This window comes from Bos mutus, chromosome 19 (assembly GCF_027580195.1).
Source record: "Bos mutus isolate GX-2022 chromosome 19, NWIPB_WYAK_1.1, whole genome shotgun sequence".
Lineage (NCBI taxonomy): Eukaryota > Metazoa > Chordata > Mammalia > Artiodactyla > Bovidae > Bos > Bos mutus.
The window spans coordinates 47,562,490-47,584,995 of record NC_091635.1 but is presented as its reverse complement, the minus strand read 5'-3'; the positions used below and the strand labels follow the sequence as shown (position 1 = coordinate 47,584,995).

Here is a 22,506-nt window from a genome sequence, read left to right as displayed (position 1 = left end):
AAATGATACTCAGCTGTCAACTAACTATATCAAAATTACCTGGTGATCTTAAAATAAGATTCCCAGCTCTACCTCCCCACATCCCACCGGTTTCTAATCCAGCAGACCTGGGATGAGGCCTAGGAATTTGGCATTTTTACAACCTCCTCGGGTGGTTCAGACACACAGTCATGCTTGGAAACTACTATTTTTAACGGAGTAGGAGATCAATAAATATTGTTGGAAGTAACATTTTAATTTCATGAAGTAGAATTCATTTCCTAATTCTTTAGGGTTCAAGTCTGCTGCAACTGCACCCTACGTGTGACCAAACAATGCACTACTGTACAAAAGTCCACAAAACAAGCATTCTTTATTGCAGTATTACAAAACACTTTCCATTTTGGCAATATTTTACAACGCACTTAGCTTCAAGAGTTGAGAAGGAGAAGGCTGGAACCTAAAGGGGGATATTTCAACTGACATTTCTAAAAGAAAAAACTGTCCCCACCCTCCCACCCAAATAAAAATTCAAATGTCACTTAATTTCACTACCCAAGAAGAGGCCACGAGGAAAGCAGCAGGCAAACTCTGGCAATTTCTCTATGGATCTTGTCAGAGACAAAGGAACATTCAAAACAGTCATCAGTATGGTCGGTTGCGCTGATCATTTCTGTAGTCGTTTCTAGGAATGAAAAATAAAGAGCCAGACTAAATTCTAATTTTCTACCAAGTGGGAGCATCAGACCCTTCTTCAGGATGCTGTTGACTAGCATCTGCTTGACAAATTTCTATAAGGATGACAATATGCCTAGTGTATTTCTCTACTTCTAGAAGGTGCTTACTAAATGTCTAATTTATCAGCTTTAAGACACACAAAGTTCCTAGAAGCTTTGCTGTGACTAATTCTCTTAAAAATTTTTTCATCTAGAATAAAGACTAAACCACTGTGGTATTTCAGGTTGGAGACCTTGCCATTCCAGCACTCTAAAGAGAGTAGATTACTGGAATAAGCAAGCAAACACATTCATGTAAGAATTCTGGATCTGCCACTTATTATGTGATCTTGGAAAAGTTACCTAACATTTCTTATTCCATAAAATGGAAAGTACATCTACTCCTGGGGTTGACAGAGGGACTGGAACTCCAGTATACAAAGACAGTTTCACACAATTTGCCACACACTAAGAAGTATTCAGTTGGAGAAGGAAATGGCAACCCACTCCAGTGTTCTTGCCTGGAGAATCCCATGGACGGAGAAGCCTGGTAGGCTGCAGTCCATGGGGTCGCACAGAGTCGGACACGACTGAAGCGACTTGGCAGCAAGAAGTATTCAGTAGATGATCATTACTAATAGGTAACAATTATTCAGTGATTATCATGGCCAGCTGTAATATAATCTAATACAACTCCACAAAATAGAGCTAAATGCCATTAGCCCTATTTTACAGATGAGAATATGATGCTCTAAAGAGTTAAGTAACTTACTTTAAGTCACACAGCTAATAATAAGTGGTGGGGCCAGGATTTCAAAGAAGAAAGTCTGTCTCCGAACTCTGTGCTCTTAACTCTATGCTATACTAATTCTGGCTGCCCTATACTGTTTCTGACATAGAGAAGCTTAGTACAGTAATTGAAATTATTTTCCATCACTGGTTACTCAACTCTTTCTGCCTCTACACCTTTCACGTGCATCGCACACTCCCATCAGTACCACCAGTGATTTTTATTCTGGAAAAAGTGTAACAATCTCCAAAGAAACAGCTGCAAGGTAGCACATGTGACTGAAAAAGCACACCCCTATAAAAGGTATGCTTGCCCCTCAGATTAAGATCAGAAAATTTGGGAAAGAGATAAGAATGTTGATAGAAAATGTTAGGTTTTAAGAAGCATTTTCAAGGTCAGAATTACTGTTAACTATTACTGTCTTCATTTGTATAAAATGAAACAAATCTGGAGAATATATAAGAACTTAGGAGGGAGTGCACCATATAGCAAGCAAGAGAAAAAGTTGATGCCAAGTTTGGCAGAACAAGATCAATAAACAAAAAACTTGGTAAAAAAAAAAAAAAGAATCCCTGATTTACACAGTTTCAAATCATCTCTCAATCTCTATTATCTTTAGCTATAAGAATGCACACACCTATCATACATTATTCAAATATAAAGATCTCAAGAATTTCCAAAACAAAATAAATTTTGGAAATTACTAAGTAGGGAACTAAATGGATCTTCTCCATCCTAACTGAAAGAGCTGACAATGGGAAATTCAAGTCATAAAAAACTGGACAAGAAGAAAATGTGATGAAAGGGGCTTAGATTCTAAAATCTAGGAGCAGTGAGGTAGAAACATTAGCGAATACATTCTAATACTCACCTTCCTCCCATTTTGCCTCCATAGCCACCTCGGTCTCCTCCATAGCCTCCACCTCGGTCTCCTCCGTAGCCGCCACCACTCCTGTCTCCTCCATAGCCTCCACTTCGGTCCCCACCGTAGCCTCCGCTACCACCACGGTCTCCTCCATAACCCCCCCCACTTCGGTCTCCTCCATAGCCTCCTCGGTCTCCACCATAGCCTCCTCGGTCTCCTCCATAGCCTCCTCGGTCTCCACCATAGCCTCCTCGGTCTCCTCCATAGCCTCCTCGGTCTCCTCCATAGCCTCCGCCTCGGTCTCCACCATAGCCGCCACTTCGGTCTCCACCATAGCCGCCGCCACGGTCTCCACCATAGCCGCCGCTTCGGTCTCCACCATAGCCGCCACCTCGGTCTCCTCCATAGTTGCCTCCTCGGTCTCCTCCATAGCCCCCACCACGGTCCCCACCATAGCCACCTCCTCGGTCCCCACCATAGCCACCCCCACTTCTGTCTCCACCATAGCCACCCCCACTTCTGTCTCCTCCGTAGCCACCACCACTTCTGTCTCCTCCATAGCCACCCCCACTTCTGTCTGCACCGTAGCCGCCTCGGTCTCCACCTCTGCCCCCACGGCCTCTGTAGCCCCTCTCTCCACCGTAGCCTCTTCCCCGGAAATCTGCAGGTGGAAATGAAAACCAGTAAGGCCAGCAGAATCATGGAAAGCCTCCTTAATGCTAGTCAAAAGATTAGAAGCAGATGCCGTTAAGGCTGACCCACCTCCTCCTGAGGGACGAGAGTCCTCTGGTCTGGGCTCATTGCACTGATTGCAAGAATTCCTTCGAGCAAAGTTCATATTTCCACACGACCTAAGAAAGAAGAAAAATAAAATGCTCAACAGTTTGCAATGGATTCAGAACCCCCTCTTGCACCTTCCAAATCCAATCCCAACTCCTACATCCACCAAAATAAATGGGATACTTACGGATTAGGGCAAACCCAGTCCCCACTTTTGGGGTCTCCACCTCTCCCCTGAAAGCCTCCACGACCTCTATATCCTCCACGGCCTGGGTAAGTAAGGAGGAGGGAAGAATCAGTAGCAGATATTAACAAAGCAGAGGAAAAGCATCAGATGAAAGAACTACGTGTTCATCAATAACTGGGCTGCTCCCCGCAAATTAACCTCTTATGGCAGAACTCCATGATTCTCTGATTTGGGGTTTTACTTATTCAGTCAACACAGGAAATATGGAAGAAGCTCCAAGGTGCACATTATAGTTCAAATAATGCACTAAGAAACTTCATTTCTACAGTACCCTCCTCAGTTTGAGAATCTCAGTGATAAAGATTAGGTGAGAAGACATATTTCAAATTTAAGAAATTAAGACACAACAGAAATAAGTTGGCAGTAACTGTATCAGGGAACTCACAAACAGGTCAGATCAACTACCAAATTAGGAATCAGTTAAACTGCCTCCTAATTTTCAACTGAAACAAACTGCATTATATAGCTTTCCAAAGGGATTCTAGAACCTTTTTCCATCCTTTCGTAGTTGTTATAACACTTTATTTACCTCATCTTCTATTCTGTATCTCACTTTAAGACAGAAAATCTAACCCTTTGTGTAATGCCTGTGAACAAGAATCTTACCTCGTCGCCCACCTCCACTTCCACCTCCTCTCATGAATTCAGGTCTTCTGGTGGCAAAGGACACTTTAATGATATTGCCGTGGAATTCTTTTCCTAAAAAAAAAAACAAAACAAAACAAAAATAGTTTTGAAGAAATGCTACTCCACATTTCCACCTCTTAACAAAATATAAAACTGCCTCGGAAATTTTTAATTTCAGAGAAATAACTCACACGTTCTCACAGAAATTCAAACACAGTAGCGTTCAAGAGTCAAGGTAACTGTACTAAAATATGACACAATCTACTGAATAGAACAAATTTGTCACTGGGAGACAGTCACTTCTTACTGAGCAAAAAAAAGCTCATGTCTAATCATTTTTACATGAAAGCCAATGAATGTAGTATGCGACCATTTCTTTTTTTAAGGGAATGAGTGTGTGTGTGTGTGTGTGTGTGTGTGTGTGCATGCATGCATATGCACACATATGCCTATTTATACACTGCCTATTGTTGCTTAACTCTCAGTAGGTGAAAAGGTAGAAAGGAAACTCAATTTTTACTATATACTGTTGGTACCATCTGAGGTAGTTATCTTTAAAAATAATGTGTGCATTTGTGAATTTATATGCATGTACATATGCACATATTCTGCTGTCCCAGGGCCTTGGAGACAAAAGTAGCCTTTTCACTTTATATATTAAACAAGAGAACAGACATATCAGAAAAAGGTGCCCAAGGATTCATAAAATAGTTATAAATCTAGGAGTCTTAGCCCCCTCAGCAAATTCTAATTGCTGTGACTGGCAACCTTCCACAGTGTCAAATGGTATAGCAAGCTCTTTGACATAGGAAACAAACCATGGATAAATATTTTAAAAGCTCTACAAAGACCTGGTAATTAAGATCTGAGCTATGGAGTTTCTGTTAAGAGGCTCATTTGCCCTATGAGGGAAAGACAGAGTAACTGTTTTAACCTATTATAAGCTAAATAGTTTTATGAGTCACAGAAACTACGAAACAGAGAAGTGAGGGAGGATGGACCTGGCTTTTCAAAGGCAAGAGGATAAGATGTGCTTAGAGCAAAAGATTCGGAGAAGGCAATGGCACCCCACTCCAGTACTCTTGCCTAGAAAATCCCATGGATGCAGGAGCCTGGTAGGCTGTAGTCCATGGGGTCGCTAAGAGTCGGACACGACTGAGCGACTTCTCTTTCACTTTTCACTTTCATGCATTGGAGAAGGAAATGGCAACCCACTCCAGTGTTCTTGCCTGGAGAATCCCAGGGACAGGGGAGCCTGGTGGGCTTCCGTCTATGGGGTCGCACAGAGTCGGACAGGACTGAAGCGACTTAGCAGCAGCAGCAGCAGCAGCAGAATAAAAGATTAAAATGCAACTATGTACTGGAAGACACAGGTGCAATAATCTTCGAACTGGGAGAAACCACATGTGCCTATCAATCAGACACAATTTACTTCTTCAGAGACAGTGCAGTCCAACTGCCTGAATTTGAGCCCTAACTCTACACTTCTTCTGTGATATTGGAAATTACTTATCTCTCTGCCTGAGTTTCATCATCTGTAAGATGGTAATAAAAGCAATAAAAAAAAACTAACAGGGTTACTGTGAAGATCTGAGTTAATGCACATAAAGTTCTTAGAACTGTGCCTAGCTCATAAACTACAGTAAGCATGCAGTGTTATTCTCCTACAATGGCAGGTGGGTTCTTCCCCACTAGCGCCACCTGGGAAGCCCCAATATAAGGTACAACAAAAACAATAAATGATAAGACATCAAGGAAATAAAAGCATGAGACAAAACTACATTTGGCGTAGAATGATAAAACTATTTTTAAAATACATTTTAAAAAGCTGGAAGAAATACCAGTAGTTTTCTCTATATAGACTATGGAAGCTTTACTCCTTTCTTCTATTTTTTAATATTTTCTTATTTTCAGGGGGAAAAATGTCTTATTGTACAAGTCTTCTACTACATATTAACATTGTATTTGAAGGGAAATTAACCTAAATTTTAAAAGAATATAGTTAACCAGGCCAACCCTTCACATTTCTATGAGGGTGGCCTCAAGCACAAAGGATGACATTAGGAAATATTTTAGACAAAGAAACAGTTCATCTCACTTCCAAAGGTATATAAGAATTCTGGCCTGTATTCTCAATAGGATATCTAAAAAAGTAAATATGAAGATAATCATTGTCTACCAGAACGTATTTTGACTTCAAGACCAGAAAACATTTATCAAAACCACACACTGAAAGTATATGAATGAGGTATACCATCAAACCAGTCAATGGCTGCCTTAGCTGAAGGAGGGTCATCAAACGATACTGTTGCCTCCCCTTTTGGCTTTCCTGTGTCCTTGTCTGTGTATAGATTTATCATTGGTTTTCCAGTCTTTTTATTTGTCTGAGGAACGAACAAGCTGGTGTTAGTATTTTAAGAAAAAGTGATGAACCACACAGAAAATTAAAAACTTAATTTTTTAAAGGAATTCACATATCCATACTATAAATACTACCAACTTAACATAAAAGTGAAGTTATCTGTAGGTTCTGAAAAGGAAAATCTAAAATACATTAAGTGAAAAGCAAACTATAAAAATGATACGTCATACTGTTTTATCCATATATAATTTCCTCAAACCCACAAAGAAATAAACATAATGCTTCATATAAACATTTACCTTGTAAAACTAAAAAAAAAAAAAAAAAAACCAAGAAGAACGTTCACCAAGCAAATAAATTACCAATAAGGCGTACACACTGGATTTGGCTGAGAAGGGAGTGGAAGACAAGAATTTTTACTTTTCAAAACTATGATAATTTTTTTAACATATTTAATGTGTTAATTTCTTAAGAAATGTCTGCTCCCCAAGAGGCGGAAAAAAAATTCAAGTAATTTCACAGACACCCAAAAAAACCTGATTTCAGGCAAATGCTATAATCTACTAACACTGCTCTAAATGCCGCTTTCTAGTTGAAGATGAAAATTTATTAATGAAACAGTGCACAAGACGCTTAAGTACAATAAAGTTATGAAATAAAGCATTATTATATTGGGCAAATATATAGCAGACATTAAATACCAACATAAAAAGTTGTTTGTAATAACTTGGGTTTTCATATGTTGTTATTTCAGAATATAAAAATGTTCACACAATTTCATTTGGTTCTCACAATTTTAGGAGGTAGGCAGAGACTATGTTTAGAGTACTAAGATTGAAAACCAAAGCTGTGGAAGGCTGCGGAAAGGTAAACACAAAGCAAGGAATAAAATCTTTATGCATTTAGCAAATTTACCAAAGGCCTACAGCCAGGGGTGAACACATGCATCAGGGAATTTTAAGAGACAAGTGATACTGGAGTGTGGACTTCTTACATTATTTATGTATCTTAACCAGAATGTTAATAATTATGAGATTTGCAACATAAGCCAACTTCTAACTCACCTTGATGATTCCTATTTGTTTAAAGAACTCCCCCACTTGATCTGTAGACACACCCTCCCCTAGTCCTTGTACAAAGATTGTGTTGTTATCTGAATTATCAGATTCTGAATCTAAAGGAAAAAAAATATATATGATTAATTTTATATACTGCTTAGGTTTAACTATATCCTGTTTAGTAACCAAGAACAGTAATTTATTGTCCAATATTCAACCATTTCTATGACCAAAAGGAAGAGGGACCAATACAGGAAACCTCTTATGATAAACATACAAAGTGGTCACAGTAATTGTTTGGTAGGTCAATTCTTACAACTAAACTTCATGAAAAGTGGCTCAAGTCCACACTTTGAAGATCTTATAAATCTTACTCTTCAAATTCAGATACAGGACTCAAGCTCAGGAAGAGATGAAGAAAGTCAGTATAAAGTAGCATTCCTTTCTTCGGAGGGCTTTAATTCTTTCTGGCTAATCAATACTTTTAAGGCTTTCTGGTAGAAATTCCCCGAATCTGACACTCTGGACTTCCAAGCAAGCCAGCAGAATTGCTCACTTCCCATTCACTGTAATAAGCTTTATATATACCAGAGGGTATAAATAAGAGACAAATGATACTGGAGTGTGGACTTCTTACGTAATCTATGTACCTTAACCAGAATATGTTAATACTCATGAGATAATTAGGGGCACCATGACACACACCTTACCTTACTCACATACTTTTGGATTAGTACAACAAAGTAAGAAAGATGTACAAAAATTCAGTCCATCAAGAGATAATTCAGAAACTGACATCCACATAGAGTACTTTAGCATCTTAATAAAAACCAAGTTCTGATTTCAATATATATTAAAAATTTTTAACTCAAATTTTTAATAATATCTAAATCATAACTTTCAAAAGGCTCCAGGTAGCCATGAACCTCATTTGAAAATAAAAAGGCATGTGAAATTAGGGACCTCTGCGCAGAATAAGACAACTCTCTCATATATGATTTCAGGTTTCTTAGGCCCATTAAGCAGACTATTAATCCAACATATTTTCTTCAACACAGCTATTCTACTTCTAATTCCCCAATGATACGAATCCTCTTGTACCTGATATATAGTCATTAAATAAATAATGCTAATGAGCAACACAAAATCAAGTGTTTCTTCACAAAAGCAAGAGGAGGGAGCAGCGGAAAGCACAAACAGTGATTTTCCTTAGCAAACTTTCCAAACCCCTTGAATTTTTCTTGCTGGAACATCTTTAAAAGGGAAGCTTCCTGGTTCTGGCAATACTATCAAGTCAAATCTTCCTCCTGTCCTAACTCTTCCAAACACACATATTCTTCCTTTGAAAAAATGGAAAACTAAGATTTCCTTAATGGCAAAGTCACAAACTATTATAAACCTTACCAGCATCTGGTCTGGGTCCATAATCCCTGTGACCTAAGGGAAAAGAAAAGAGAAAGAAAAAGAAAGCTATTTAAGGCGACTCATTAGAAATCATTTAAAACAGTAATAATAACCAAGGCATGAAAAGTCAATACTTTCAAAATCCTTGTAAGTAACCATCACAGATTTACAAAGTAAATATATAAACTAAGTTTTATTAAAAGTTTAAGAAATCAAGATGAATGTCAATATTCCCTTAAGCTTGTCCCAGACGGCACCAGCCACTTTGGCGTTATGCTAGTATCACTTTTGTTAAGCTCTGATTGTGAAGGCTGATTGGAAAACCCTAGTAATTTTAAAACACCATGTCAGCTACCTTTATTAAAAAACGTTATTGACAAAATCCAGTGACGGTCTCATTCATTGGTCACCACAGACTCTCATGCAAATTCACTGTGTAGAAACCCATTGGACTATTTGAGATCAACTTTGTCTTTTTAATATTTTGAGATAAATATGTATATAACTTTTTAAAGCACACAACACACACCAGCCTCAACAGAATAAGAAAGGGCTTAGACTACGTCTGCGGGATATTGGTGGCTTTTAGATTTATATAGCATTTCCACTGAAACATTTTGGGATACTCAGCACTTACCACCAAAATTTTTGAAGCCACCGCGGTCACCACCACTGCAGAGGAAAAATTGAAGAAATGATTTCTTCCTTAAGTCTCTAATGTGCTGAGCCCTGGGCTCAATCTACACTTAACTGTCTCAAGTAGAGTGCCCAGGAAACAGTAGCACCTCTAACTTTCCAGTAAATTTCATTTCATAGACTTCAAAATGTTGTTTTCACCTAAATGTTTTCCCAAGGATCTATTTCCACAAGGGTGCCTTTTCAAGAGCATTACAGAACATATCTAATATACTCTTACTTTAAAATCTTCCCAACCCCAAGCCAAAGGGATACTATTCAAATCAACTTAAACTGAAGACACAACAGGAAGAATGCTAAACTAGAGCAAACATTCTTTCCAAGGGGATATTTTTGTTAAATATGAGAAAAAGGAAAAGGCCTAGAAGAATAAAAAGCAAGGTTAAAATTTTGACAGAATGGGAGAGGAAAAAGCTTGAGCACTATGTTCTACTGTGATATCAAACAGTGGGTTTTATGAGATGAGGGAAAAAGCGAGGTACAAATACACACAAAAGTGAGACTGAATGAAAGCAGTCTTAAAAATTCAAATCATTCAGATACCTAGCAAAATGAGCTAGCAGAAAGTATAACTTTAAATTGGCATATGCTAGATCTCATCACAGAACTGCTGAAATTCAAGCCAACCCATGCTCTGCACACCAATCAGGAGACTATGTCAGAGACAGAATGCTACACACTCCACAAGAAATGACTTTAACTGGCAATTTCCACTGCCATTAAGTCAATGCCCCTTGTGTGCATAGCTTTATATAAGAAGTTCTCTTATCAAGGAACTCTTTAAATACTCATACATTAAAAGTCTGTTTCTCTTAACTGAACCATATTATCTTCTAAGATTCATGTGCTGATACGGACATAAAAATAATCAACAAGTTTTCAGATAGTGATACCTAATTTTCTACTACTCATCTTCTACTATAACCCAAGAAACTATTCCAATGTACTGCTGCTAAGTCGCTTCAGTCGTGTCCGACTCTGTGCAACCCCATAGACAGCAGCCCACCAGGCTCCCCCGTCCCTGGGATTCTCCAGGCAAGAACACTGGAGTGGGTTGCCATTTCCTTCTCCAATGTACTAATGTCCCTTTAATAATAACTCTGCCATCAAGATGGGTTTTCTGAGCCATCCTGAGAAAAATCCTCTGAATAAATGAGAAAGAATTTTTTAAGTCTATTCTAACTACCTTGATGTTAAAAAAAAAAAATTTCCCTTGAAACTGGTATACAGTTATAGACACAAGCATCTCAATTTGCTATTAATTTTTATTTGATACCCAGGAAATCTAAAAAGGAGAATAAGCCTATTTCAAGGCTATGCAGACAAAGAGAAGCTCAGGTCTTTCAAGTACATAGTTTCCTGTTGAGTATCTAAGACCTCTCTTTCAGAACATTACCCAAGCCCTCCCATCAACCCATACTTCTAAATGGCCTTTTTTATCACTGCTTAACTCTTTAGGGAAAGGAAGCCAGAGTTCTGAGATTAAACTGCTAAAAATCTTATTAGAAACAAGATATCTCAGATTTCTTCAAAGATGATCATATGATCATTAGAAATGATGATAAAAGAAGTAGTGAAAATATAAAGCCCATATTCCTATGTCAGGACATTAAAATACCCAGAATAAAGTTGTTGTTGTTTTTTTTAAATAGAAATTTTTCACAACTAAGTGCTGGAAGAGATACCACTGAATTATTTTGCTGTCACCTTAACCAAGAATCAAACTGTTCATATCTGGCTGCAATGGGGGGAAAATACACAATTTCATACATCATCTAGTTCCTGGAATATCTATTCTGGCCAGCAATACAACTTTGAACAAATAAGAAGGGGAAAAAAAAAAGGACATACTCCCTGTAAAATATAAAGGGATATAAAATAAATATCTGAATAGGTTTATAATCTCCTATTCCTCCATATAATAATATTTTAACTTAAGTCATCATTACTGAGCACTTTGAGAATTCAACAGCTGAACACTTCAAACACAGTATATTAAATAAGTACCAGTCTTCAAATTAAGAGACTCAAGATATATAGTCTTAACTATCACTAATCAATCTTGAAAACATAGATCAGTCAGTAATTCTCCCTTGGCTTCTGTTTCCTCTTTCACAAAATAAGGGTCTACACCAGGGATCCCCAACCAGTACCTCCTGTCAGATTAGCAGCAGCATTAGATTAGAAATAAAGTACACAATAAATGTAATGTACTTCAATCATCCCCAAACCATCCCCCTAATCCTCAGTCCACGGAAAAATTGTCCTCCATGAAGTCAGTCCCTGGTACCAAAAAGGTTAGGGATTGCTGGTCTCCATCCTTACTATCTGAAAGGTGGTCTATAGAATAGCAACAAAGGCAGAGCCTAGAAGTGTCTCAGAAAAGCAAGCACACCCAGACCTACTGAATCAGAATCTACATTTTAGTAAGATCCCCAAGGAGTTCGTATGTATATTACAGTTAGTGAAGCACTTGTCTAGATAATCTATGATTTTATGTGGGGCTTTCTTTCAATTTCCAGTATTTCAACACTTTTCTTTCCTTATTAACAAAGTTCAATTAATTACAGTTCCTTACCAGGAAACATTGTATTAAATACAGTAAACAAACCTCAAATAGTACCACTACCAAATCAGTTAACAGAAGACGGGCCTTTGGTTACGAATCTTTCTTTCAAATCTTCAGTCAAGTTACAAGTCCCTTTTCTATAAACTAAGCTAAGGCCTCACTAGCAAATTAAGACATGAAGGCATATGAACATCTGAGTCAAGGTGTTTGCCACAACAAATTTTTTCTCTTCCCAGGAAAAGCAAAACTGTACACACAAAGAATTCCTGAAGAATGTTTTAAAGTAAAGAAGTAGAGGTATTTACTACAGACACAATATAACCATACTCAAATTTATGACTGAGTGTCCCCTGCATAAGAAAATCAACTGTATATTCTTGACTCAACTACAGAAATGGTTGTCCCAGGTTCAAAATGATGAGAAGCCTACTCAAGGGTAGACTGAGGGTTCCTTCACTGTTACAGCATTACATACTTAGAGAAGACAATCAGATTTAATTTCAGGTGCTTGTCAAGAAAGAAAATGTTCTTCGACAGAATCTCTATTTCCAAAATTTAATTTTTAAAACTCCAAATATATCTATATTCAAGGACTAAAACTTCCAAAAGTAACAGGGGAATCCAGGAATTTTTATTCTCAGAAAACTCAATACCGAGAGAGAAAAAGCAACATAGCTAAAGTTGAAAAAGATTAGTTCTTAAAAAAACTATGTTTGATTTTTCATACCAGTAGTCCAGAATGTAATTTTTTGGATATGAAGACCAACATTCAGTTCAGTTTAGTTGCTCAGTTGTGTCCGAATCTTTGTGACCCCATGGACTGCAGCACGCCAGACTAATATTAATTCCAAACATAAATGACTCAAGTGGATTTAGATCCCATTTCTCAACAGTAGCTCTATTTGTTCTTTTTTTTTTAAGATCTTTTTGATGTGGACCATTTTAAAAATCTTTTTTGTTTCTGTTTTGTTTTGGCTTCTCAGTCACAAGGCATGTGGGATCTTTGCTCCCCAACCAGAGATGAACTTGTACCACCTACATTGGAAGGAGAAGTCCTAACCACTGAACCACAGGGAAGTTTCAGTATTTATGTTCTATTTCCTCCCATTCCATATAGGTGTGGTAAAAAGGCTTTCTGGATTCAGTACTTATCAACATTTCAGAAGACCAAGAATCTATCATTCTAGAGCTGCACTGTCCAATACAGCATTTATTAGCTATATGCAGCTGTTTGTTGATCTTCTGAAATATGGAGAACCTAAACTGACATGTACTCTAAACGTAAAATACAAAATGGATTTCGAAGTCTTCATATGAAAAAAAGAATGTGCAATATCTCAATTTCTATACTAATAACATGATAAAATATTTTTGATATATTAGAATAAAATTTATTATTAAAATTAACTTATTTTTTTAATGTAGCTACTAAAAAATTTTAAATTACATCTGTAGCTCACTGCTGACCCGCATTATATTTCTATTGGGCAGCACTGTCTGGACTATCACTAGCACACATGCACATTTCCAAGCAAGCTATTCAAAAACTCTTTTAAGAACATTCACAATTCAAGATAACTTTTTGAGACTTGAGATGTTAAAGCCTAAAAAACTACTTAATGTGATGACATACTAATAATGGAAAATGATTATCTAGTTTTAGTAATTTTACAATGCATTCACTGCAATGATAAAGTTAAAAACACTGAGAAAAATTATGGCTTTAAGCTTCTAGTACACTAGAAGGTCAGTGGCATTTTATGTGGTTGGTGCAAAAATAATTGTGGTTTTGCATTGTTGAACTTTGCTATTTGATACTGTAATACACTCAAATAAATGTGATTATGTTATACATCATTTTAATGCACATTTCTCACTTTTTTTTGCTAACTGACTTATTATTTGATGTCTATTTTACATTTATTTTAGACTAGGGAAATGATGTTAGGCAAAAGGCAAGTTCGGGCAATTTTCTTATTCAAAATGTGTCATAAAGCAGCAGAGACAACGCACGACATCAACAATGCATGTGGCCCAGGAATTGCTAATGAACACATTAGTGCAGAGGTGGTCAAGATGTTTTGCAAAGGAAATGAGAGCCTTGAAGATGAGATGTGTGTGGCTGGCTATCAGAAGTCGACAACGACCAACTGCGAGGATCATCAAAGCTGATCCTCTTCCAACTACATGAGAAGTTGCTGAAGAACTCAATGTTGACCATTCTATGATTACTAGGCAGTTGAAGCAAACTGGAAAGGTGAAAAAGCTTGATAAGTGGATGCCTCATAAGCTGACTGCAAATCAAAAAAATCATTTTGAAGTGTCATCATCTCTTACACAACAACAAACCATTTCTCAATGCAATTGTGAATTATGACAAACAGTGGATTTTATATGACAACTGGTGACAACCAGTTCAGTAGATGGACTGAGAAATAGCTTCAAAGCACTTCCCAGGTCAAACTTGGACCAAAACAGGGCCATGGTCGCTATCTGGTAGCCTGCTGACCATCTGATCCACTGCAGCTTTCTGAATCCCAGCAAAACCGTTACATCTGAGAAGTATGCCCAGCAAATTGATTGCACCAAAAACTGCAATGCCTGCAGCTGGCATTGGTCAACAGAAAGGGCCCAACCACACACCATACAACCAACGCTTCAAAAGTTGAATGAATTAGGCAACAAAGTTTTGCCTTATTTGCCACATTCTCCTGACCTCCTGCCAATCAACTACCACTTCTTCAAGCATCTCGACAACTTTTTGCAGGGAAAATGCTTCCATAACCAGTAGAAGGCAGAAAATGCTTTCCAAACTTTCATCGAATCCGGAAGCATGGATTTTTATGCTACAGGAATAAACAAACTTATCTGTCGTTGGCCAAAATGGTTGATTATAACAGCTTCTACTGTTGTCAAAAGATGTGTTTGAACCTAGTTATAATGATTTGAAATTCAGTTCAAAACCGCAATTACATTTGCACCAACTTAATAGATGACAATTAGAAATTCAATCTTTTTTGCTGCAAGTGCTTTTCCAAAGAAAAACATTGTTTCCTATAGTCTTCACATGTTTCTCTTTGGTAACTGGAAAGCTCACAGATGTCTTTGGTCTGAATTCTTTCTGCAGTCAAGCAACAACCTGAGTCTTAAGAATGTCCCATCCTTTACCACCCATCCCACCTTCACCAGCAAACTGTGCCCCTTCTTCTTTAATTATAAACCCAACTAATGTCAGATATTCTTCAAACAGCCCTGAAAGGATATTTTCAATTTTGCTATTTTTAAATAAGATGATTACAAACACAAATGGGAGTGTTAATGAAGACTAACGTAAGATGTTTGGGTATTTTGGTACTTAAATGTAAAACCAAGTACAGGAAAGCAAGCCCTGAAACTGGGCCTTTTTTTTTTTTTTTTTTTAATACTTTACTCCTGTAAGTAAGCTAAAAAATCACATCCTGAACAAGATATTGTGACACATGAAAATTATATGAACTTCGTATTTCAGTACCCATAAACTAAGTTTTATTGGAAGAAAACCATGTTTATTCATTTATATGTCTATAGCTGCTCTGGTGCTACAAGAGCAGAGCTGAGCAACTGCAACAGAAAACATGTGGCCTGCAAAGCCTAAATTACTTACTATGTGGCCTCTCACTGAAGTCTGCCAATCCAGTACAGAAAGTAAACATAAGCAACTACATAAATTTCTTAAAAAGGTCTTTTATGTACATTCCATTTACTAGTGGGGTGGGAAGGGGAGTAGAGGGGGAGGGAGGGAGTGTATGTATATATATAGATATCAACTGGGCAAAACCCCTCCCCACCCCCAAATTCTACCCTGACCTGAACCAGACATTTTGACCTAATATATATTGGGCTTGTCTATAAGATTTTGTTTGAAGAGCTTCTAAGGTTAAATAAAATTTTTGAAAATCAAAAATTTAGCTCATGATTCAATATCTGGGTCAAAAATTATACTGAAATATGTTGCCAAGGAGTTATCAAAGTGCTTAAAACACCGGGGTTGGTTAAGCTATGGATCTTTCCTCCTTTATCAGGAAAAGTCCTTCAACTCTTTGATTCTAAGATAAGTCATCTACCAAAGTTGAAAACATATTTTTAACGACTTCCCTACTCTCCTCCTTCTAAAAAGTGGGATTCTACTATTTTCAGACAGACATAATTTAACAGGTAATCTATACATATAATTATAACCTCCTTATGAAAATTAAACTTATGATATACTATAAAACATATGGCATCCCAAGGCAGCTAATTGTCTAAAACAGGGGTTCCCAACCTCCAGGATCTAATGCCTGATGATATTAAGTGAAGCTGATGTAATAATAATAGAAATAAAGTGCACAATAAATGTAAAACACTTGAATCATCCCAAAAGCATCCCCCTCCAATCCCACTCTGTGGAAATATTGTCCTCCACAATACCAGTTTCTGGTGCCAAAGGTTGGGGACCTCTGATCTAAAACATATTACCTGGAAAAGCACGTAACCTGTTAGTTATCCTGTCTGAGATGCTGTTTGAGGGGTGGAAGCTATGGATAGAGAGTAAGCACTGTATCCCTGTACACTGTTCACTTATATCCACATGATGATACACTATCCTCTTGGATAACGAAGAGGCATACAACAGAGTTGCTCTACCTTAATACATTGACTTTGGCTATTAATCAAAACTTTTAATGTTCAAGTCTTATAAATGTTTTTCAAATATGTTTAGACTTTAGATTTGTTAGATCAAAGCACTGCACACTAAACAGAAAGTCAGTGAGATAGAATTCCTGGCTCAGTTGAAAAATTAACAGTGCTATATGTAACTGATTCTCTCAGGTTACCTCAGGGAACAGATACTCACTCAGTCCCTAAGAAGCAAAAGAGTACTGAGGTATTATTGCCAGTTAACATGCTGCTGACAATTTCAATTCCCAAAGAACACAAATTATCCTTCAAGCCTATATATTTTATACATGAAATTTGCAATGTACAAATTTCATCTGAGGACAGTAAGTGCCAACTATTTTTTCATTCCTGTTTTTAGAGCAAAAGTGCTAAATTTACAGATATACTTGAAAGTAATTTTAAAACCAGCTTTCATAACATATGCCATAAGTAAATACCAAAACCTGGTAAAACAATAAAAAAAAAGGAAAGCTGAATTAAAAAGTCATTCCTTTTCCACAGCTTAGTCTAGACAAAATACACAATGGTACGTGACATTGTACTATTTCAGTAACTATTTACTTAAAAATAGGAACAAAACAGTTCAGTTACATACAATCTTTCTCTCCTCTGCCAACCTCAACTTTATACTCTGCTATTGCTTCCTAATATTTTCCCATCCCAAGGGGATTCAAGATTAAAGAACAGCCTATCTTCCAATCTAGAATTCTAAACTTACCTTTTATTTTCTACAGACTGAAACACTTGGATTTCCCAGAGTCATCTTTTAAATGAGTTTAGAGTCTATAGCTCTGGCATGAAAAATATTGTTAAGTGGTTTAACCACATTATAATAGGGGACTTTTCTCCACTGGTTTTAATACCACAAAAATTAACTGCTAAGAAAATCTATTTTGAGGTAATTTATGTGACATCTTAACACTGAAAATAAAATTTGAATTTCTGTCCTCTTGTCTAGAACATCTCTTTTTTAGGCATCTTAACAAAATCAGATGATGGAATCAAACCAGCTAAAAAAAAAAAAAAAAAAAATGTAGGCATCTGTACCTAAAAACTTACCTTGATCCTGTCATAGGACCTCTTCCATCCTTGTCATATCCCCCACGCCCTCTACCTCCTCCCTGTGACCCGCCATATCCTCTATTATCTTCTCCATACCTACTCACATCACGACGGTCATCTACAGAAAAGAAAATTAACACAAACATACATGAGTAACTTGAAATTTCTGACAAAGGCTTTCCACAACACAATCCTAAATGGCTCTTTAAATCACCTGTGACCTTTAGAAAATGGTACCTGTGCACAAAACTCAAATGCAAGTCACCGTAACACAATCTGGAATTAAATGTATGAGAATTATACCTGTGTCAAATCCCATTCTACCAAAGTTAGCCAGCAAAACGGTGACATAGTTAACACATTTTGATGTGATGGTAAAACGAAATAGTTTACGTACATTAGGTACAGAACCCTAGTTAATTAAAAGAACACCCTAATCTTAAAAGCTACTTTTTTTCATGTCAAAAATATCTGAATGTAAATAAAACACAGATAGGGAATAACCAGATTTTCAAACTGAGAAATAGTAGTGAATATATGCACTGAATAAGGTATTTAGTGAATGAACTTTCTATTTTAATCAGTTGCTAAGTCATTCATTCAACTAGTCAACAAATATTTATTAAGCAGGTATAAAAATGAGTAAGGCAGGACCTTTGCCCTTGAAGCAATTCATTTTTATGGCTGGTCAGATTCTTCAATACCACAGTAAAGATAAAGTGGTATGATGTTAGAGAAGGTTAATATAGGGTCATAATTTTCTCAAATCACATACAGCACCACCACCAAAAAAAGAACTAATAGTGTGAACTTTCCTGTTGTGGTACACTGGTTAAGGTTCCGTGTTTCCACTGAGGGGGGAAAGGTTTCAATTCCTGGTTAGAAACCTAAGATTCCACATGCCTCATGGTGCAGTCAAAAAATACAAAATTTTCAAATTAAAACAAAAAAAAATGGCAGTAGCAGCACTGTCAACTGATCACTTTATTGAGACAACAAAGAAAATTTTTTAATTAGCCACCAAAAAAAAAAAAAAACCACGTGACCATTTGGAGTGTCCAAGAAGTTCAGAAATATCAATCTAAGAAACTAACTTTGATGGATATGAGAAAGAACATATGTTCAAGGTCACTCCAAATTTTTACAGTTGAAATCTATAATTTGTATTGGGTCTTTCAAAACAAAGTTCAATACACAAACAATTCTCTGAAGGTTAAAAAAAAAATAAGAGTGGCGGATTCATGTTATGTATGGCAAAACCAATACAATATTATAAAGTAATTAGCCTCCAATTAAAATAAATAAAATTTATTAAAAAAAGAAAAGAAAAGAAAATACAACCAAAAAAATAAAAAAGAGGTCAGCATATCTTACCTTGTGTGTGGTGGCTGTAATTTTCCCTTTGTGAATGGTAGGACTGCTGGTTTTGATTATAGGAATCATGCTGCTGATCGTAATTTGACTGCTCATCATAAGAGCCTTGATGTTGATCATAGCCTGACTGCTGGTCATATGAATCTTGTTGACCATAGTCTGACTGGTCATATGAAGGTGCTCTTCCACCTTGGCTAAAACAGAGATCAACAACTTAAGTGACTTTACAGGACTGTTTACTGTAGTTAAACCAACTGAGTGATTGCTCTAAGACCTCAACCACATTTACTACTCTTTTCTGGTGAGAATCATCTAGTTTTTGTATCTAGAGAATCTTATCACCAATGGAATGACTTTCAAACAATAATTCTACTATCACTGAAGAGGTGTCGCATTATGAGAAAAATCACACACTTTCGAAAACTATAGAGAAGTAAGAAAATCATATTTAATATTTTGGGGACTACTTTCTTATCTTTAGAACCTTATCATTAGTATACTCTTCTAAGCATAGTATACTCTTCTAATCATATCGGAGAAGGCAATGGCACCCCACTCCAGTACTCTTGCCTGGAAAATCCCATGGATGGAGGAGCCTGGTGGGCTGCAGTCCATGGGGTTGCTAAGAGTCAGACACGACGGAGCAACTTCACTTTCTCTTTTCACCTTCATGCATTGGAGAAGGAAATGGCAACCCACTCCAGTGTTCTTGCCTGGAAAATCCCAGGGATGGGAGCACCCGGTGGGCTGCCGTCTATGGTGTCGCACAGAGTCAGACATGACTGAAGCGACTTAGCAGCAGTAGCAGCAGCAGCAGCAAGCATGTCCAATAGTACAAAATATTGCTATTAGAAACTAGCAATTAAATCAAATTTTTAGTCTGCTGAGTAGAAGGAACTTGCTTTGTGATGCCACTTTTTAACTGAAAAGAAGTCTAAGTATCAAAGAAAACTGCTTTATTATCTCTGGCAATTAAAAAAAGATTCTAAGCAGGTTCTGAGCAATATGGTTATTAATTACCTGCTCTCAGGATGGGAGTGTTCATTGGATTTGAGTTCTAATGTTTTGAGTTACTTTAAAAAAAAAAGGGGAGGGGGGGAGTGGGAACAAAAATGGCCTCCTATCTTAACAGTCACATCTTATTCTGCATCAAGTGATCAAAACACCTAATAAAGATCAGTATGTTCCCCAACTCCCTATCCAAAGCACATGACAACAATGGTCAAGAATCCTAGAATGTCCTTGAGAATGATTTAAACCAAATCTAACATTTCTCTTTGGTCCACACTTAGATGTCTCATTTCCAAAAATGTATCCTTATAAAAAGATTCTCCTTAAATTTAAAACTAACCAATAGGACCTGAAGAACCTGCTAACGTAACATGCTTTTGGGAATAGTATTCCCTATGCCTGTATTCCATTTCTACTTTTCAAAGCACTCTCCTATCTATTAAGACTGATAAATGTGATCTCATAAATCTTTTCCTAATTTCTTCCCCAATGCTTTTATTTAACTGAATTTCACTTATAATAATTTCTTTTGAATAATTTCTTTCCTGCAGAGATAAAAAAATACTAGTGACCTCAATTTCTATCTCACTTTTTAGCTGTGTAACCTGGAAGGCTATATAATCTTAACAACTTCTCTTCACTTTTGATAATTACTGGTACTATCTCATAGTGCATTCCCAATTACATTAGGGAATGCAAAAGCATTTCACAAACTGTAAAGCACAGTAAAAAAAAGTTGCTATTATTAAAATTAATAACAAGGACAGGCCCCTCAAATCCAAAAATTACTAAGAAAAAAAAAAAAAAGACCTGTAAAATTGCTAATATTCACCTACCTATATTAACAATTAAAACATTTTTTAATGTATCTGAAATATGTGGATAGTTTTTGGCACTTTTTCTTTAATATTTTTGTCCCTGAAAAGGTAAGACATTAAAATGGTTAAAAAATAAAATTGAAATAAAAAGTAAACATTGGTAAGTAAACACAGGCAGCTTTTTTATTTCATCTCAGGCATAAAGCAGAGGTCCAAATTTTACTTTTTAACATTTAAATCACGTGCATTCATTTAGAGCTGAACTAATTTTATAAGTAACACATGAAAAGAACAAAATATCAACTGACAATTTCCACATTCTTTATAACACAAAACTATGAAATTCATACTTCATCTATACTTTTCTGAAAAAAATGTTTAAAGCAAGGACTTTTTGGTGAAAACTGTTTAACACCCAAAGTGTTCTTTTCACTTCCCAACACCACCTCAGCATTCTACTGTTTCCTTACCCTCCTGATGATTCCACATTTTGCTGTCCCTGGTTATTGTAAGACTGCTGGCTGTATGAGCTCTGCTTTTGATTCTCATAACCACTGTAGGACTGTGAATAACCTAAAGATTGAATGGATACACATTTAGGAAAGGTTCTGATTTTTTAACTTCTAAAACAGTAAATTTAACAAATCAGTCCAACCTGATTGGCTTTGTCCATAACTGGAGTAGCCGCTATAGTTCTGTCCATATGAAGACTCAGTAGTTTGTCCATAGCCAGAATAGCTCTGAAATTTAGATAAATACAAGTTTCATTGCATATTTAAGATTAAAACTATTTATAAAGAACTCAATTTATATTTAACCTACTTGTGGTGCTTGTCCATAACCTTGGCTGCTTTGATTTCCATAGGTAGAATAACTGTAAAAGAAAGACGTACTACTTGAAAGATACGTGCTAGAATTTAAAAGCTTAAAGAACTCTATCCTTGTTTTCAACTTTCAACTCAAATACAAGCTTTTTTCCTGAAAAATGGTCAATCTGCCTACCTCTTAGGGTCTAAATTGAAAGGTGGTAACCAAAGACTGTCAAAAGCATAAATGAAGTCGTTCCGAGACCTCTTGAATGTCAATCACCAGAAGTTTTGCTTTGACAATCTCCCACAAAAAAAACTTCACCACACCTAAGACCCAACGCTGCCCAAGATAAAAATAAATAAAAATACACTTATTGTGCAAAAAAAAAAAAAAACTTTACCACCAGAGCTAAAAAATCCCAAGAGAATTATGCTTGGGTAGGTGGGAGGCTGGGGATAGAGAGGAATGACTACATGGTAGCAAGACCCATAAATATGTACAGTGAAAAAAAAAAACAAACTCTAAGTTAGAGCTTCAATCAATTTAACTGTGCTCTGACAGATTAATTTCTTCCTACCATTTACCTTAACTTGCCTCTAAGATCCTAGAAGAGCCACAGTGTGGCACTAAATGTCCA

At 36.7% G+C, this 22,506-nt stretch overlaps 1 protein-coding gene across 1 annotated transcript in view; it reads right to left on the bottom strand.

Annotated features, from left to right (window-relative positions):
- Positions 1-333: 333 nt before the first annotated feature.
- The window catches only part of TAF15 (TATA-box binding protein associated factor 15), a 30,286-nt gene continuing 8,113 nt past the window's right edge, over positions 334-22,506 (bottom strand). Inside the window, exons 3-16 of the mRNA XM_070390488.1 lie at positions 21,882-21,933; positions 21,715-21,799; positions 21,530-21,632; positions 19,231-19,424; positions 17,854-17,974; positions 9,466-9,500; positions 8,829-8,861; positions 7,431-7,540; positions 6,259-6,388; positions 3,984-4,076; positions 3,318-3,399; positions 3,113-3,201; positions 2,357-3,011; positions 334-664 (exon numbers count right to left, since the gene is read on the bottom strand). Of these exons, the coding sequence (XP_070246589.1) occupies positions 625-664; positions 2,357-3,011; positions 3,113-3,201; positions 3,318-3,399; positions 3,984-4,076; positions 6,259-6,388; positions 7,431-7,540; positions 8,829-8,861; positions 9,466-9,500; positions 17,854-17,974; positions 19,231-19,424; positions 21,530-21,632; positions 21,715-21,799; positions 21,882-21,933 (1,822 nt within the window). The 3' untranslated portion in view covers positions 334-624. The remainder of the gene's footprint in view (positions 665-2,356; positions 3,012-3,112; positions 3,202-3,317; positions 3,400-3,983; positions 4,077-6,258; positions 6,389-7,430; positions 7,541-8,828; positions 8,862-9,465; positions 9,501-17,853; positions 17,975-19,230; positions 19,425-21,529; positions 21,633-21,714; positions 21,800-21,881; positions 21,934-22,506) is intronic.